We start from the raw sequence: 19,521 nt of genomic DNA on the forward strand, positions 1-19,521 counted from the left end.
AAAAGAAGATCTTAAAAGGATACCTATGTCAAGTAAATCTCTGGTTGCTTCTTTAGATTTTTTTTTTGTCGTCTTGCAAAATTTTCTTACAACCACTCCATTTAATCATACTTGTTAAATACATTAAAAAGTGTTTTTTTTTTTAAAAATCTCAGCAATTAACAGATTTTGATTAGCCATCTCCTGCTCCCTGACCCCCTCCCCCCTTCATGTTTTAAGTGTTTACATATGCATTTACTTCATAATATATTTTTTTCTATTTTTTGTGATTGCGATGCTCACACTGGTGGGTACATTCATAGACGCAAGATGGAGACAGAATCCTCAGTCCCATCCCCCACCGAGTCGCTCTGAAGTATCTCTCAGGTCCTCGGATGGTGTCAGGGGATACGGCACTCTGTTAATTCCACACTGGCAGGAGCGGGGAAAGGAGACGACGGAGGATCTGCTCTCGCACCGCTGAGGGTAAACTCCGAAGGGCCAGGGGGTATGATGCCGCTATTCACCGAAACACAGATCCTCTCAAATCAATGATGCCCCCAATACACAAACACAAACACTCACACGCACACCAAAATCCCCTCCAGTCACTGTACAGCTCGTGTGAAAGGTTTGTGTGCCAGAGCCAGCAGCCGGGGCCAAATCCACACCCACACCCACAGAGCAGCTTTGGGAGGACTGACGACTAACACAGCAAGCTGCCAAGAGGAGGAGGAAGAGGCTTTGGTGAAAGAAGAGGGGCAATGTCTGCAGGTGGGAGGATCTGTGGATTCACTGTACTGGGAGGGGGGGAAAAAAAAAAGCCAAGGTTCTGTCGGGGGAGGGGTTGTGTGCGTGCGTGCGTGCACATCTGCGTCTGTGTGTTTGTGTATGTGAGCTGGAGTGATGTGCTGTGTAATGCATGTGGAGCTGACGGCACATTCCCAAAGAGGTGTGCATTTGTGCAGTGGGGGAGGAGATGTGCGTCGCATTTGAGCCCTCACACCAGGTTGTACTCTTTGAGATTGAGCTGTAGGATGGTGTCTTTGACAGCTGCAAACACAAAGCGGATGTTCTCAGTGTCCGTGGCACAAGTGAAGTGAGAGTAGATGATCTTGTCGCTGTCTGGGTTTAAGTCCACAAACATCTTGAGGATGAACTCCCGCGCTGCCTGTGCATCTCTCTGGGGACCTAAAATGCAGAGATGGGTGAGGACGTGCCAGTGTGCATTGTACTTCAAGTCACCTTCACAACTTTGGTCCACACTAAGGAAAAGTTTCCTTAAACTGATTTGTGGATTAGCTCAGCAGACTCAAACCCAGTTTTACTAAACATCACACTGACACATATGATGCTTATCACTTTGACACTGCTATCATCCGTGTCTTTGACAGAATAACCAACACAGTGCACATCATTAAATCCCTCATCTGAATATCAATTGAAAGCGATGACATTGTGACAAGTCTGATTTCTAGCAGGAACCAAACGCATGAGTTAATCACTCAACACAAACACGTAGATGATCTCACCATCAAACTCGGGAAAGTAGTCCACCAAGTGCGAGTAGGTGATCTTCTCCTCTAGCAGGTCTTTCTTATTAAGGAAGAGGATGACTGAGGAGTTTTGAAACCAGGGGTAGGTAATGATAGTCCTGAACAGAGCCTTACTCTCTTCCATGCGGTTCTGATGAGAATAGTGTGGAGCAGAAACAGAATGTTAATTTGGCGTCAATATTGAAGTCATCTTCAGACTAAAATATCCAAAATACTCTAAATACAAACACAAGCCGTTTGTCGCACTTACCTCATTGTCCGACTCCACCAGGACCTGATCATACTCACTCAGCGCCACAAGAAACATAATGGAAGTGACATTCTCAAAGCAGTGAATCCACTTCCTCCTCTCTGACCTCTGGCCCCCTACATCTACCATCCTGATGGCAGGATGAAGGCAAAGGAGGATAAAAAGTGAAAAAAAAGAAGGGGGGGGGGGGAATAAATTAGCATGCAAGTTTGGGTGGCCTAGTTTATGGTAAGTGATTAATAGAACTAAAAGAGTGCTTAGTGTTAAACAAAAGTTTAAGCTCTCAAGAGTCCTCGCACTCTAGCAAGGCTTGAGAAGCTTATTCTTACAGATTCTGCAAAGATTTTGAATCCATCAAGACGTATTTAGTGAAATCATACAAGTGTAAATCTTGCATATTCTATGAATTACTAATATACAACTTAATAACCTGGCCTTTTCAACAAAATACACTTTTGTTTCATTCCATTTTGTGTAACAGAAGAAGTCTGTATCTCACTGGAGTACATCTCCCTTAAACATTTTCTGCATATGACCTACATAAAAGATTCAGCCTTTCATCCAGGGACCCATCGAAGCATATTTTCACTGTCATTTAAGAGACATCAGAAATAGGCCCAACATTATTCTGGGTCCTGACCATTTGTTAAAAAGATATAGTCCTATTAACTTCATTTTAAAGTTGCTGAAACAAGAACCCTGATGGATTCAACATCTTTGAAATACTTTCAAGTGTCTCAGTGTACAGATCTCTCTATACAGGAAAAAAAACCACACACACAGACACACAAATGTGGAGCGTGCATGTGTTTTTGTTGTGTGAGAGTCATGCACGCCACCAGCCAAGCTTTCCATTTAAGACAGACACTAGAAACAGGAAGGAACTTAGGAAGTTGTGTTACTTTCACTGTTTGCTAAATGCCTAAATTACAAACATGAACCAAAGAAACTACTAAACCAGTCATTTCAGTTATATCCAAGAAATTGTTGCCTCCTCAGTATTGCTAACCCCACCCAGTATGTAACAGGTATTATAGACTGCACTAATATGCACAGGTGGGTGTACAGCTGAATACTAACTGTGTGTTCAGTAGTCTCATATAGCTAGTAGCGTATTGTGGCATATTCACCTGAAACTCTTTATGGCCCTAGCAACAGTTAAGTGTTTTAGCCGATAACAGATCAGTCTGTACTTCTGTTTGTGTGTCATGTTGAAAATAGAAGCTCATAACACATTTTTCACTACTACAAAGCTTTCTCACCCTTCCCCAGTGTGTGCGATAGAGTAAAACATAACAGTTGTAAATGCTTTGAAGCACAGTTAAAGACAAAAAGGACACCAGAGAGACATAACACAAAGGATAAAACAAGAGCTGGGGAGGGGGGCGTGACAGAGGACAGGCAGAGGACAGGAGGCAGAGCCGAGAGCGTGTTGGAAGCAAAGATATGGAAGGCAAATTACAAAAAAAATAATAAATTTGCATTTCAGTTTGATTTCAGCACATGTGCTGGCAGTAGGTAAGCCAAAAAAAAAAAAGAAAAAAAAAAGTCTGAAGCCAGTCATAGGCATGGGTTTAATCTTGACTCTAAATGCTAACAGATACTCTGAGTCCTCATGTGGTTTCAGGTTTCTTGAGCTTCTCCTTGACAAGGTCAGCCTTCACTCATCTGGGACTGTAGGTCCCAGTTTCATTAAGCCTCTTTGTGACAATTGATTGAACTAAATCTTTGAAATCGAGAACATTTGCCTGATGAAAGAGCAGATAAATGACATCTCTCCATTTTATATCCAAGTATTTTCAAGCACCTCTGGATGCACAGGTACTTGCCTTCAGAGCAGTTGTACAAATAAGCTTAAAGTCACAGCTCACTGGTACCCCCTGGTGGTGGCCCAGTCCACAGTGGTCCACAGAGACCCAGGGCCAATATAGGCCCTGCAGGACCTGCTGCCCAAAATAACATTCCTCCACCACGGAGAGGACGACCTCATTTCTTCTGCCAGCCGGAGAGGAAAGGAGGAGAGGAAGAGGAATAGAGGAGGTGACCCATTTACAGAGACCGGGCACCAAAATGTAGGACTTTGTGTTCATTAGGGGACTGTGATTTGTGTGCGTGTGACTGTTGTTCATAGCGCCAGGTAGGTATGTTACAATGGGAGACTGTAAAAAGATGATAAATTCTACTTTTTAATGATTGAAGAGAGTATTGGATGGGATACAGACAAAGAACCCGCATGGATAAATCAAAAGTATTGAGTTATTTTCAGTCATTGTGAGGAAAAAATAGATGGTTTATTTGGGACTTGGGGGAGAAGAAAAATAAAAAATAAAAATAAAACATCAAATGAGTTAATGACGTCACGACAAAACATGAATGGACGCAGCCAAAACAGCCGTCTTTCTACCTGAAAATGATGCTTTGCAAGTCGAAGGGGTACTCTATGATTCCTGTAGTGGGGATGCGCACCCTGAGTACATCCTGCTGTGTGGGAAGATAGTTGGGATCTGAAATACGATCCAGATCCGAAAGATAACTACAAACGAGCCAGTCAGGAAAAAGGAATATAAAAAAAGAGAGGGAGGGAGGGGAGAGACAGGAAAACAGTTATATAAAGCGTGGCAGGCAATTACCGCAACACCACAGCCATTCCAGGAAAGTGTGGATCAGTCCTGTTGAAGAAGACTCACAGAAAAGGCCGCATCACAGAAACAAAAAGGTGTTAGTGCCACTGCTCCACCAACAGTATTCCCAGAGCTTTGACATTAGCCGTTTATCTTTAACTGACCATGGACACTGAGGTCAAGACATTTGTGGAATATGGTGGTGCAGACAGTGTAGGTGGCGTCAGTGACAGCAGCAGTGACTTTAGCAGCGGAGACAGCAGCACCTGTATCAGATAAACAAGGATCGGACAAGTCTGACATCAAGGACAACTGGAAACATATTCCCCTTTGTTTCTTTAAAGGTTAAATTCTTCTGCCTTTCAATGTGCATCCAATTGTCTAATATTCCATGACAAATTCCTGGAGGATCTTTGACATCTCTGCCTAATCCTTCTTTATCTGTACTTTGTTGCTGCTCCCCACACGCTTCAGTGCAACATGTCTGGCCTTAGGTTCTCCTTTTCCCCTTGGGGCCAGGACTAGAAGACGATGCTACACACAAACCACTGATAGCCTCATAGGACAAAGCAATCTACTCATGCTAGTATCCTTTGTCCCAGCTTTAATCTTTTTTTGTAAATAAATGATTCTGAGCTACTTCTTTTACACTGACAGTCATCAGTGGTTTGTGTCCTCTAGTCACGGTGACGCTGCAGTCCCGGTGCCTTGAGGGGGTACCTGAAGATGACGTTCTCCAGGTCAAACGGGTACTCTATTATACCCGTGGTGGGAACACGGACCCTCAGAACATCTTGCTGGGTGGGAACATAACCCTCCGCAGTCACACGGTCTATATCACTAAGGTAACTGGAGATATACACGAACAGTGTGGATATCACTGAACTGAAGACATCATTCAATGATTTACTTGCATTTCATTCTGTCATACGCATGCTTAAACAAATACAAACCTTACACATTTGATGTCAAACTGCAAACGCATCTGCATGCACACAAATTTGACCTGCAGTACAGAGCAAGCACAACCAGGGGGCACTAAAGAATGAGCCTTTGGCTTTGCACCCTGGAGTCATGTATTGTGACACAAAGGGTGTACATGTTATCAAGTTCTTTAAAAAAAACAAAAAACAAACAATTACTAGCAGTGCATCTTTTGTCTAAAGACAAATAGCACTGTTTCTAGCCAATCTGGGCACAGAAATTGGAAGCTACTGTAAGACTTACTTTAGTGTGTTCTCACTGATGACTGCATGTAGTAGCTCAAGCTCAGGGTGAAATAAGGGGCACCATAGTGGTTTCAGTGTATCTGTTTATTCTTATTTAGTTGGATGGGACAATGAAATCAGTCTCTCTCCAATAACAAGTCTTTTTTCTCTTACAACTAATTACACTAATATCAATTAAAAGCCAAATAGGGCCATTTTCATGAGAGATTGTTAAATAAACAGGTGATTTTTATCATTTGTCAGCCAATTTTTCAAGTGGACAAAAGGCTAATGTGCTGCTCTGTCCAGCATATACACCGAAACCCACACAGAAACCTGACACCAACCCCACACATCCAACCACACCTTAATTGCTCTGAAAATTAGCATCTTGACCTCTGAAGACAACTGTGTCCCTGCTACACACAAAGTGTCAGTTCCCCCCCCAAAATCATGAAATATATATTTTTAAACTTACGTCAGGCTGAACCTAGCTTCGCAGAGAGAAACAATGACCTTGAATTTGGTGAAACGACACTTTATATTGCAGCTGCTCAGTCTCACATTAATTAAGCACAGGCACACCCGCATCATATTTCTCGTTTCATGGTTGATCTCATTTCGTTTTCACATGAGATGAGACCAACAGAACCTTTTTAATGCAGGTTTGGGAACAGATTTTTATTTCTTTTATTTTTCATTTTTAAAAAACATACATCAGTCATTGACTACACTTCTTAAATTATAGTAATTTACACAAGGCCAAAAATATAATGAAATTGTTAAATAGGCAAAAGTGACAAATATTCCCAAACCAGCATTACAGACAAAAATTACACACAGCTCATAAATAAAATTCTGAAACATTACACAGATACCATGACCATCGTCTCCAAAGTGAGGTGAAAAGACGTACTATTTTGTGGAGTCAGAGAGCTGGTATTCTCTGCGGCGGTCGTAGGCCTCCTGGATTCCTGGGTCAGCCCACAGGCTTTTAATAGCTGTGATGTATGGTTGCTCAAAACTATTGATCTTCTCAATGTCCACCTCCTTCACAAGCATAGCATTAGCCTGGGAAGACAAAAGGTGAGGTAAGTAACAAGAGATCTGACATGCATGGCCACAACACAGCAAACAGAAATATATATCTATGTTTTTTAAAAACTATGAGAATTATCCAGTCATTTCAGTTTTCAGCTGTAGACTTTTGATATTTCTGCAAATAGCAGATTTTCTCCACTGTCTGTTTAGACCGAGCATCCGATCCCAACCACCCACCTATTCTACTTTTTCCAAAGATAATGTTTCTGCTAGACAAACTAAATGCATCACTTCTTGCGTGCCAGAAGTTCTTTCTCAGAAAGATTTTAAAACAAACACAGTTGGTCTAACTCTGAGAAAGAAAATGGCATCTGCACTGAGGATGTCATCCCCAAAAAAAAAAAAAAAAAAAAAAAAAAAGTGCTACACTGCTTCAGTTTCACTTTTGACAAACTAGTAAGTTTCATTCCTGACCCACCCCTATGAACGAAAGCAATATAAATAAGTCTGTACTAGTCGATTTCTTACTGAATCCAGACAATCTTACAAAATCCTCATTACACAGAGGCATGGAAGCTCTTTTAATATAATAAAAGTTAACAGGAGAAAGCCACATTAGTCCTTACCCGGTTGTCTTCATATTTGTAGGGGATCTTGAGGTTCTCAGTGGCGCGGATCATGGACTGCATGGAGGTGAAGATGTTTTGGTAAACAAGTCGAATGAAGCCTCTTTTATCTTCATCAGAGTATCCAGCTCCATGGATGATCCTCATCTGCTTGATGAAGGTGCTCTTGCCACTTTCTCCTGTACCTGAGCACAAAGACACAGGATCATAGTTACAGTGTGGGTAACACCTGCAGTTCAAACCTTCTATTCGTGAGGGTCCCCAATCAAAGCAAAATTGCAACAGTAAACGGACCGAGGCTCGATCAAGACAAAGTAAAAGATGAAATGGGATTAGTTTGAACTTTAGATCATGCAAAGCTACTCTAGTATAGTCCAAAAATGGCAACACCAAACTGGTAAAGAGCACAAGAAGAGAAAGTCCCACGTGTCAAGGAAACAAAAGTCTTAGCTTTCCTTTTTATTCTCTACCTCTGACTGAACACAAATTCAATCATACCTGAACATAAGATATCCAAAACTGACAGCTCAACTATTTATTTGAAGATAGCCGATGGCAGGTAAGGATAATGAGCAGATGCCAATGCTCCGCCAATAAATTTGTGCAGTGGAAGTTGATAAGTCTCTGTGGACTATGAGAAAACATTCAACTGTGTCCCTTAAGGTGTCCTGTGGGAGTATGGGTACTTGCTTGTAGTTAGCAACCAATTGCTCCATGTTCATCTGTCCTAAGAGTCTGGTTCACATTGGTACGTCTACTGCTGACGCCATGCTTCTCAGCCAGAAAAAGGGTGGACCACTCAATCTAAACTCGAAATGAATTTCTTACCCAAGTGGAAGAATTCAAGTATCTTAGGCTCATGTGGAAGAGTGAGGACTGTGGAGCGGGACACTAACTGATGTATTGCTATAGTATCAGCCGTGATATGTAAGTGGTGCCGATCTACTGTGGTGAAGAGAGAGCTGAGCACGGACATGAAGTTGCCAATTTACAGATCAACCTATGTTCCCATCCTCACCAATTACTATCAGCTCGCAGATACGAGTGGCAGAAATCAGCTTCCTCCAAAGAGTATCTCTGCTCTCCCTTTGAGACTTGTTGAGGAGCTTGATTGTTGGGAAGGAGCACAGATTAAAGCTGCTAATCCTCCACATTGACATGAGCCAGGTAAGGGGATGCCTGATGTGCACTTCCTTAGGTGAGGTAAGGTCCTATCAGGAAACGGCCCGGGGGTAGACCCAGGACACATTAGAGCTCGCTGCTGGGTACGAGAGCTTGTAAATTACTCATCACAGTACTACTACTACTTTGTCTACATTCATACAAACGTGGCAGACAAGAAATGACCCATAGTACAGAAAAAAGAAAAAAAAAAAAAAAAAAAAAAAAGGCTCCACAAAAACCAAATCCACAAGACAAGACGTTATGGTTTTCTCTTCATGTGTCATCACCACAGCAATGAGCTACCAGTGTGTTACACACAGAGAGCCGCAAACATTTTAATAGTAAAAAAACAACAAGAGGAAATATATTGTGAATAAAATTGCATCTGCTGTCACTGAGGTGTTAATCTATATCACTACCCAGTCCTATTCAATGCCACTGAACTGTTCCATTTTCATATTGAAAATCAGACCCCTCATTTCTGCCAAGACCCTGAGCCAAACCTATAACATGAACACAGACATGCTGCAGTCCGTTTTTCTATTTAGTTACGCGACATTTGAGGTAATTAATAGGATAGACAATGTTTTTCTCAAAATTATATTAATACGGGATGCTCATACAAGTCCTTAGTCAACTTGTTATAAAATCTCTTGACTGACATTCCAAACTGATTAACTAAACTCGTTAGGGGTGCACATATGTCAAAGCTTCTTTGTCCAGTGTCAGGAAGTTGCTCCACAGTTTGGCAAGTAAACAATTCAAAAAATATTTCTAAAAAAAAAAAAAAAAAAAAAATAAAAAAAAAAAAGGGGGAGGGATGAGTGAGGGAAATATGAGCTAATTTAATGAAGACGATTAAGACAGCTTGCCCTACTATATCCAGCATCTAATAGTGAACTGCCTCTGACAACGACCCCTGCTGTCATCTTTTGGCAAAGGGCGAAACTCACTCAGTGATTCTTTCCTGCCCTCCTGATTCCATATTAGGAAGTAAAACTATTACAATATTTCAAACATCATAACAGCCCAAGATAAAATGTACATTTTGATACCAATACATCCCTGATTTCACCGTCAGAGTCGCATACTCCTCATTCAGTTAAAGAAAATAAAAACAACAGCACTTTAAACCTTTGTATATACCGAAATAAAACCCCACTCGATTGGTGGTCTGTTAGGCCTAACCTACATTTCACAATAGCCCTCTAAGGTCTGCATACTGCCTAAAAACGTTACCCTCAGGCCATGAAAATAAATAAATATTAAAAACAAACAGGCTGATGGCATTTCAGTTCTCAGTGATATCAAACAGGATCCAGCACATCCATGATATCTGCAGAACTGAGAGGGAAAGACGAGGTGGGAAAAAATACAAAAAATAAATAAAAAATACACACATAGGCTACACTCATCTCACCACCACCTACATTCAAGGTTTTTGAAGAGCAGCCATATTTCCGTTACCATAGCAACCCCTCCTCTGTCTCCCTCTTTTTTCGTTCCTGTGTTTTTTTTTTCTTCTTCTTCTTTTTTAAACCCCTCCCATCCGCCCCTTCTCTCTCCTCTCTTTCGTAGCAGACAGTAAATATAACTGCGAGCCCCTCAGGCTCGCTCTGTACTCTTCATATTTTGGTTCACCGCAGAGAAGAAGGGCCTCGGTTAAGCAGAACATTTGGGATGGGCGGGAGAGGGGGTATGGTCTGAGGGTCAGGGGGTTCTGACACCTTAGGACAGTGAAAGGGATGTACTGTCAATAGAGAAGAAACAGCTTGATCTCAAAAACATATTTTTTATATCTGAACTCTTTATCCATAAGGGGAAAATGACTCCCCTCCATCCAACAAAATGTCCAATTTAGGATAACAGACTAGACAGGCTTTATAGTTCAGTGTTTTTTTTAAAGAAAAAAGCACCATCTCATTTCTCCTGGATGAATCAATGCACTGCAGTGAAGGCTACACGCTGGTCGGCCTAACAAAAGAAGTCAAACACAGAGAGCGTTTTCTTTGCAACAGGGCTGCAGTGGCAGTGACTGCAGACTGGCTCACCGAAGGAGCAAGAAGATCACTCTCCAGCCTAATGTCTGATTTATTTCTCGTGACCCCATCACAAGATCTCCCTCCGCTGTGTTCCCTTAACTATCATGTCCCTCTTTTCCCCAGACAACACACTACGAGCCTCTGTCCTCGCTTTTTCCTCCCCAAAAATTGTACCAGTGCCAGCCACAGCCATTTCCATGCCCTCACCAACTCTTCCCCGCCAATACGCCCCCACCCCTCACTCCCCTCATAACCTCCCCGAGGCAAGAAATATGCCTCGCCATTCTCATCCCTCTCTGTCAAGAATTTTGGATATTCATAACTAGAATCCATCCATTCTTTTTTGGTAATGACCTAGAAAAAGGAGGTCACCTTTTAATAGCTCGCGCACACACACACACAGCTCTCTTCTAGGTACTGTGAGAGAGAGCGAAAAAGAAAGAGTGGAGATTGTGTCCCAGCGCAACAGTGCAAGGTACACTACACAGCCCACACACCAACACTACTCTCTTCGCAGAACTGATGAGCTTTGTTCCAAAAAACCAAAGTCTCACTCGAGGGTAACCCGATGACAATAAGCACACAACAAAAACTTGCTCTGAACACCCAAATTACAAAGAGGCGCTGAAATGCTAACAGTACGCAAGCAGTACAGCTCCCCATCAACTAAAAAGGCAGCAAGCACTACACCTGTATATTCCATTGCCAGGATAGCTTTCATAAGCCTTTACATAATGCAACTGATGTCAGCTTGTGACAACCCCTGATAGACTTGACACACTGCTGTCTTGGTGCAGCAGTTTCGGTTGAGCCCCGGCTGCCACGCTGTCTATTAGGTTATAAGCGTGTGCGCGCGCACACATACACACAGGCATTGCTTTGTTTACACAGTCTGCTCATCTTATAAATCTCCCATCCTGCTTCAAACGCAGCCACCACAGGGCCTTGTTCACAAGCGTGCCCATTTCTGCTAAACCTGACCTCCCCATGCAAAACAAAGAAAAACGAGTCACTGCTTTCGATGAACAGGAAGTCACCAGCATTGCTGTAAATTTGCATGCAAATACACACACCGAAATATAACTGTCCACTGCTATGAACAGCGCTGGTTTATGGGTTTATGAACGGTCCTTTCAGTCAGCACGTGGCAATCAAATCTCAGCACGGAGAAACCGTCTGCATAAACACAGCCAAGGTTAAAATACTGACAAAACTGCCATCGTGTAGGCATTATAAGTTTTTGTCAGCACCTGGGAAAATTAAAAAAAAAATGAGAAGGCTAAGCAAAAATGTAGCGAGGGTCTTAAGCTTTCACATATTCATTTGGAAATTGGCCTCTTTCAGGCGTACAAAGGAAAGGGACTGAGCCAAGGCAGCCTGGAGCTATGCAACACACACACACCACCTGCCTAACCAACTGTGGACACACACACACACACACACACACACACACACACACACACACACACACACACACACACACACACACACACACACACACACACACACACACACACACACACACACACACACACACACACACACACACACACACACACACACACACACACACACACACACACACACACACAGGGGTCAACCTCAAGGCATGGATGTTACCTCCACTGTGATGTCCCATTTCTACCCCCTTTCCCTGCAAAGACTTCAAAAAAGGACACAGCAAGGAGGGCCATTTCTCCCTGTCACATATATGGCCGCTTGCTCTGTGTCCATTGTGCTTCTTTCTGTCAGAATCTCGGCATAACTCTACGGCTTTGAGCCGATGCCTCTGCATCTGCTGAGTGCTCCACGTACGTGGGTGTCGGAGCTGTAAATCAAACATGCATGCTATAGCAAGCGCTGCACATAATACACACACAGTCTCACGCGTCTTCATCTCACCACCTTAGGATGGCCTTGTCTGTTTACCAGTGTGTATGCAATGAGTGTTGAGTGGCAGAGTGGGAGTGGGTGAGCAACAAAAATGGAAGGGAAAAAGAAAAAAAACTTGCTCGACAAAAGATTCAACACTTTGCAGCAGTATTTATTTATTTTTTTTTAAATCTACAACACAGTGTGCTCAGCTGCTCCAACTAAAACCAGCCAAATCCTTGATATTGATATCGTTTCTTAAGCCGTGGTTCTTATTTTAGGGAATCTCATCACAGACAGAGAGAGAACATCGCTCTGTCCACACATGGGCAGTAAACGTACGCCACGGCTATTTGCTACAATTATTTAACAAATCCACTTTATGCAGAGCGTAAGCATGGCGCAGCCTTCCAAATCCAACTCGAAACAGAAAATTGAAGTGACAGAAGTTGAAACGGTGCGATGAGGGAGAAGTGTGGGCTTTACTGTACGCGGCAGCTGGTGGGAGTAAACAGGAATGAACATGCCACTCTGTCACCACAGAGAGGACTGAAGATGTTGGCAGAGAACAGAAAGGCAGGCTACGTACCCGTCCTGTCTGGGGACTGGGGGGGGGGGGAGCAAGCAGTATGTGGGACAGCCTCCATCTAGCCTCAAACCTCTAGAGAACCTGCCATGACCCTCTTTTAAGAACGCTCGTGTGTGTGTACTTTCATCTGCATGCTAGAGAGCAAAATGTGTAAAAGACACAGTGTCATAGAGCGAGACAAGGAACGTGTGCAAGGCTGGCTGAGAAAACGGTGAAAGGAGACACTATCCAAGTTTGATGATGGTGAATTTGTGCATGCGTACGTCTCTGTGATATAAATGACATTAAAAGATTTAAACTGGGCATCCTAACCAGGCAGGAGACAGAAAGGTGCTAAATTATACAAAACATAATATGTAGCCTGACATAGGGCTGCTCAATTAATCGAATTTTAATCTAGATTACGATCTGGGTTTTCAACGATCATTAAAAATGACTCCGCCGATTATTAGCACTTCCCTCGTGCTTTACTCTCGCGCTGCTCCGTGTGGCAAATCGAGCGCACCTCTCTGCGTTTCGAACACGCGTCACAACAATTAAGAGGACCCGAGGGAAGCTCAGAAAGCTAAGCAGAAGTTATTTGGAGAGGAGAGGATAATGGCTGCTGAAGAAAGAATGCCGTTGGTTGAAAAGAGAGGTAAAACGACTTCAGTGGTGTGGAAACATTATGGGTTCGCGGAGTCAGACGTGGATCAAATATTGTGCAGTATTTTGAAGTTCACTAAACATAGATGTTTACATTTTGTATATTGCAAACATTTGCACTGTAATCACTATTTGCACACTATTTTATATTATTTTTTGACAATCTTTAAAGCCATTATTCAATACATTGTTATTGTTAAATAAATATCGTCAAATAATCGAGATCTCAATTTCAGTGAAAATAATCGTGATTATCATTTTTGCCATAATCGAGCAGCCCTAGCCTGACATATACTGCCTCATCAACTCATCCCACTGCAGTTTTCTGAGACCTGGCCGTGAACCTTTTCTAAAAGGCATCACGTAAACAAGACAGAAAAAAATAATGAATGAAATGAAGTCTGGGCGGAGACCTCTTTATCCTCATATCTGTCTTCTTTACACATCCACAGAAAATATGATGAAAAACACTGAAAATAACAGAAAATGTTTTGTCAAGTACAGTTTGGGGTCCCCCCACAGAATGTACGAGGCTTTAAAGATGTTTAGCGAGAACTGAATCTTTTTTCTTGCAAGTAGATGCGTCAGTCTTGCAGGCGATGAGATAAAATGAAGAACTGTCAGAGAGAACAGATTACCAATTGTCACATTTTAAGGGTTTTTAATCGTGCATATTAGTTTATCTTACATCTCTGTGGAACATTAATCGCCTAAATATGGTAAAGAGATTTTTCTAAACTCTCAGACATGCAGAGCACGTCTCACGTCGACCTTCATAATTAAAAAGCGTTAGATCTGACCATGATAAAGGGGATTTGAGGAAAAGCTGCAGAACTTCACATTCACTGGCATTAAAAAAAAAAACCTGAAAAACTTCATGCACGCACGCACACACATCCATCTAGGAATCCCTATTGCCATATATGATCAAAATAAGATGCCTTGGCAGGAGAAGTAAGGTCAGCAATAAATGTGAGCCTAACCCTTGATCCCCTTCCTGGTTCAATCACACTGCTCATCTAAAAAGGATGCCTTAACCTGGTATAACAAGAAGTACTGCTGACACAGGCAAGAACAAAGAAATCACTGAGTACTTGGCAAATGACTTAAACAATGCCTGGAATGACATGCCGTAGAGAGGTCCACAACTTTTTGGTGTCAGAGTTAACTTTAGCCCCAGACGGACTTGATTTATTTTTAAGGATGTTTTTCACTAATCAGGCACATACACAAATGCCAACTGACAGCCTTACTGGGAGTTTGAACTCTGGAAAAAATCCTGGAAAAGCACTTTAGGAAACCTTAAAATGTTTAACCTAACAGCTCACTTTACTGACCGTTTGCTTGCTCCAGCAGTTCATTTACCCGATGCAGCAAAAGCCACAGCTCTTAGTTCACTTTGTTTTGACCAAGTAGAGGCAAACCATTGGTCTGTGGAGCAGGAAGCTGTCAGTATGGCCTGATATGGCACTCAGCAACAGGCAGCCACACTGTGGGTACTGCTGCAGCCCTGGCAGAGCGGTTATTCTCCAAGTTAGCAGTTTAACAATGTTAACATTTAACATTTACCCTCCCTGTATTCTTAGAGTGGAAACTTTGTGCTTGGGTCTGGTGTAAGATGTAACCAAACCACATAACTGTTCTGGCACATACACCCTGGCCATGTAGCAAATCCTGCCAGTAAGCGAGAGTGGCACAGAAGGAGGGTGGACCTTCATTAGTGAGAGGAAAATCTACGCTGTTACGGGAATGCAATATGCAGCTACAGTAACATCAATCTCGAGTTAAAACAATTACAAGCCTTTATCAATCTGCATTCTGTGGTTCCAGATCTACAACAAACATGAGAAGCTGCTGCAGTGGTTAGCACAGTTGCCTCACAGCAAGAAGGTCCCGAGTTCAATTCCAGGCTGGGGACTTTCTGAGTAGAGTTCTTTTTGCATGTTCTCCCTGGTTACTCCACAGACATGCATGGGGCTAGGTTAATTGGTGATTAGCCAGTTATTATCGACTAAATTAGCTGTAGGTGTGAATGTGAGCAATCGTTCATCCCTCGCCCTGTGACAGAGTGGTGACCTGTCCGGGGTGCCTCTCACGCTATGACAGCTGGGATAGGCTCCAGCCCCACTGCGATTCTGAATTGGATAAGTGGGAGAAAATGGACTGATGGATGGACGGAAGGAAGACCTTACTGGTAACAGAATCATCTTAGACTTCTAGGCAGGCAAAAATCAATTTTAAGATTGGGCTTTAGGACGGTAATTTGCCAAGTATTTGCCGTTTCTTATGTTGGGCTGCATTTCATTGTCAGTAAGCTGGAGTTTTCTTGCACGCAAGCACAATTCATCCACATTTTATTCTGGTAAAGAGTCTGCTACTTTGTTTTACAGCATATCTACTAATTTCATGTGTAATGCTGCAGGAGTCTGCAGTTGCACATTATATATTAAAGCTAAAGCTGTGCACACTGAGCCGTGGGGTAGAAGATCAACTGACATGTTGCACACATCCCGTGCGTGCTGAAATCCAGGGTAGCCAATTACAAAAAAACAAAACAAAACAAAAAAAACAAGAAGGGAAAAAACTTCTCAATCATGTGAGATGGTGCTCAATATCATTCCACCTCTCCTGTGCAGTTTCTTGGCAAAAATTCCCCAGACTGTTCCCAAAGGTCAGGGCAGGGCTTTGCCACAGCAGGTTCCTGCGATCAGTATGTACAAGCTGGTAAATGAGTGCAGACTGTAAGGTGCCTTATAAAAAAAAAATTAAATAAATAAATAAATAAATAAATGCAGCCATTTTGAAATGCAATGGTTAAATGTTCAAAAACGGAGACCATCTCCGTCCTCCACTGAGGTGTGGAGAGGTGGAGATCGCACGGAGTGTCGTGGGCTGAGAATTATGCTAGGGGATAATAGGAGTCAGTGACACCTTAAAAAGTCTGAGCCGCAGATGTGTTTAACCAAGCCTATTAAAACCTGGACTAATCCTGCCTTACACGTCCTTATCCAGCCATCCACTGACAGCTTTAGCTTGCACAGGACAGTCCACTTACAGCGTGACTGGTTTCAGTTTGCGCTTGCTTTCAGTCCTTCAGACTGACGCACCCATAAAAGTTTGTTTAAAAGACTGCCGTTGGAATCAGCTCAATTAATCCAGCCCATCACCGCTGATCAGGCATGAGTAGCAAACGCCCCTTCTCACCTGCTCACCTTGGCAGCCAGGTAGAAGAGCGTGCAGCAAAGACGAAGATGTACAACACACAGCAAACTATGTCCCATCAATGGCCTACTTTACCTAGTTGAGGTACTCACCAGGGAAATAAAAAGGAGACACACATGTCAAATAACCAGGGCTGCTTTTAGTGAGCGTGAAATGGGAGCAAACGTTTTGAAACTAAGGATGCAACCTAGATAATTCCAATTGTCCTAAAAAGGGAGATTCTTTTATCACCCCCCTCCCCAAGCTCTCACACCAAGCATTAGTTCAAGTAACCATGGAGGGAAGGGGGTGGGTCACATAATGGACAAGAAGTTAGTCTGTTATAATATGGTAGGTAAGCAAGTACATTCGAGAAAGCACAGTCCACTGTTCCCTTTTGTGTCCACAGAACTATGAATCAATGCAGTACAGAGCAACTTATTCAACAGCAGCTCCCACCTGCCCACACACTTGCTATAAAAATAGCTAACCTACTCAGCTAGACTCCAGGATGAGGGGGCCAGCCCCTCAGTATCCTTGTCCTCTGCAAGTGTAGATTTGTGACACTAGTTACTCACTAAATAATAACAGAAATGTAGCAATGAATGAGTGGGCACCATACAAGGTCTAGCTGAGGGATCTTAAGGGTCTTCCAGTTGTACAAATGTTATGCAACCTTTTGAAACCAACTCAAAGCCCCCCTCCTCCCCCCGATTAAATCAAGTGGCCATCTTCACAGTTAACCAGCGCCTGCTGACAAACGACAGTAGCGGTTTTGCAGCTGGGAGATGAATCAGACCGTCATAACTTAACATGTGGTCGCCTGCAAACGGTGACATCTTCGCAACTTCGATGCCAAATGAGCCTGTTGTCTGCACGCCAATGCAAAAGCCACTCACTCACACACGAATAAAGAGACGGATCCGCTGGTTAGGCATGCCATGCAGATTCGCACCTGCACACGCCAGATAGCCAAATCCAACGCAAGTTGCAAAAACAAGCCCCGCATTTCGGAAAATCATGCCATAACGTTTACTCATAATCACACCGGGCTTCCAGCTAGCAACCTTAACTAGCAGCATATCTGCTAGCATCGCCAAGAAGGCCCAAGGAGGTTGGCTGTCCACATAAACGACACAAACATGGCTATTAAAAAGGGCGTTTGGGATTTAGCATGCTACATACCAAGCAGCAGTAATTTCAGCTCTCTCCTGGAGTCTCGCTTGTCTCGGCGGAGTTGTTTGTCAATTTCTGCATTGATTCGTTTCGACTCCTTCGCCTCTTCGCTCAGGCAGCAAGCCATCATGGACTCCAGAGTCATCCCCTCTGGTTTTTGGCAGCCCGGTTCAGGCGGGACCTAACGAACACTTGCCCACGGTTTCAGCTTCTCCCGAACCTCGGTTTCCTCGCTTGTCTCTAGCGAGGTGGAGGGAGGTGGTGGTGGTGGTAGTAGTGTCGGACCGGACGAGTGGATGGATGGATAGGACTGGGGGAGGGGGTGGGGGGGAGACTAGCCAAGGGGCCTCGCTGTCAAGTTGTCCCCCCGGCCGAGAGCAACTGCGACTTCAACCGGGCGATCTCGGCAAATCACGGGAGATTCGGACAGGGAGGAGGGAGCCAGCAGACGGTGGGGCCTCCCCGAGATGCTCTCAGCCTGCACGCCTCTTAATACAGCTAATATTAAAATGACTCCAGCTGCCACAGATTAGCCACTTAATACCCGTTTATATCATTAACCCCTCGTGTGTCACTGGGAGATCCAATTCTACCTTCTTTAATTTAATCTTCTCAATCCGCTAAAAGTGGTTTAAGACCGCAGAGTCGCCACATCCGAACCCGTAACAGCTGATATCTGTGCACTCTCCCCAACGTTAGATAAGCCCGTTTAGGCTGTAAAAGTAAAGACCCCTTGTCAGCAAGCTAATATTAGAGTGGTAATCTATGTTGCACTATCCACACCGCAGCACTGCGCCTGTTTTCCGAGTAACTACATCAGCTAACGCTGGCTAAATTAGACGTAACGGCTATGGAGGCTGCCCTGCTAGCCCGCTAGCTCACTAAACAGCGCCTCGGCTAAAATGTGTCAACCCGCAGTGATTGAAGCAGCAGGCTGCTGGTTGAAGGAATTTGACTGCCTAGCTAGCTATAACTACACAGCAGCCTATTACATCTTGGCTCATTTTGACGATAAAATAAAAGGCTACGACAACGGCCGAAAACAAATCTGAAAACGCGTGCCGAGCCGGCGGCTTTTGCTAGAAATATATTCACTTCAAGCAGAAGGCTTTCGGGTCGCTCGTCGCTGGAACTAGGTGGGCACACAACAGGATGATGCCAAGCGAGGAGGAGGATACAGTAGTGTTGACTGACAAACGGCGGATTTCACCAAACAGGTTCGTGGCAGACCAATTGAATGAACGAGGCGGGTCTCTGGGTGGGCTCAAGTTAGATCCATGATATATGCAGGCTAAACCTAAAAAGCATGACCAGATAAAAGCTGTTTTTTTATTGTCGTCCAAGTCCGAGCACCTGTTGCATATATGCTATCTCCAGCTTAATAATATGTTAGAATATATAGGAACGCTTAAATATGTAGGCACTCCTTATCCTTCCATCAATAACCTGCAGAGAATTGGAAGCGAGCGTCAAGTGTGCTGGAATAACAGCGGCATCTAGTGGCCTTATAGTAGAATTGCACGTGTCGCCTGTTAAAACTCTGTTCATTCA

The 19,521-nt window shown here is 43.4% G+C and overlaps 1 protein-coding gene across 2 annotated transcripts; it reads right to left on the reverse strand.

Moving 5' to 3' along the window:
- Positions 1–822: 822 nt before the first annotated feature.
- On the reverse strand, positions 823–19,343 carry gna11b (guanine nucleotide binding protein (G protein), alpha 11b (Gq class)). 2 transcript variants are annotated; one of them, XM_039603803.1, is made up of 8 exons: positions 17,980–19,343; positions 7,282–7,466; positions 6,531–6,685; positions 5,127–5,255; positions 4,190–4,318; positions 1,786–1,915; positions 1,512–1,665; positions 823–1,170 (listed from the first exon to the last, which is right to left on the reverse strand). In XM_039603803.1, exons 1-8 carry the CDS (start codon positions 18,113–18,115, stop codon positions 980–982), a joined length of 1,209 nt encoding a protein of 402 aa, XP_039459737.1. In that variant the 5' UTR covers positions 18,116–19,343; the 3' UTR covers positions 823–979. The 2 variants fall into 2 exon arrangements, with proteins under 2 accessions (XP_039459737.1, XP_031592770.1); XM_031736910.2 differs by lacking the exon at positions 5,127–5,255 and having other exon boundaries at positions 17,980–18,115.
- Positions 19,344–19,521: the final 178 nt, after the last annotated feature.

Source organism: Oreochromis aureus, linkage group 19, assembly GCF_013358895.1.
Source record: "Oreochromis aureus strain Israel breed Guangdong linkage group 19, ZZ_aureus, whole genome shotgun sequence".
Classification (NCBI taxonomy): Eukaryota; Metazoa; Chordata; class Actinopteri; order Cichliformes; family Cichlidae; genus Oreochromis; species Oreochromis aureus.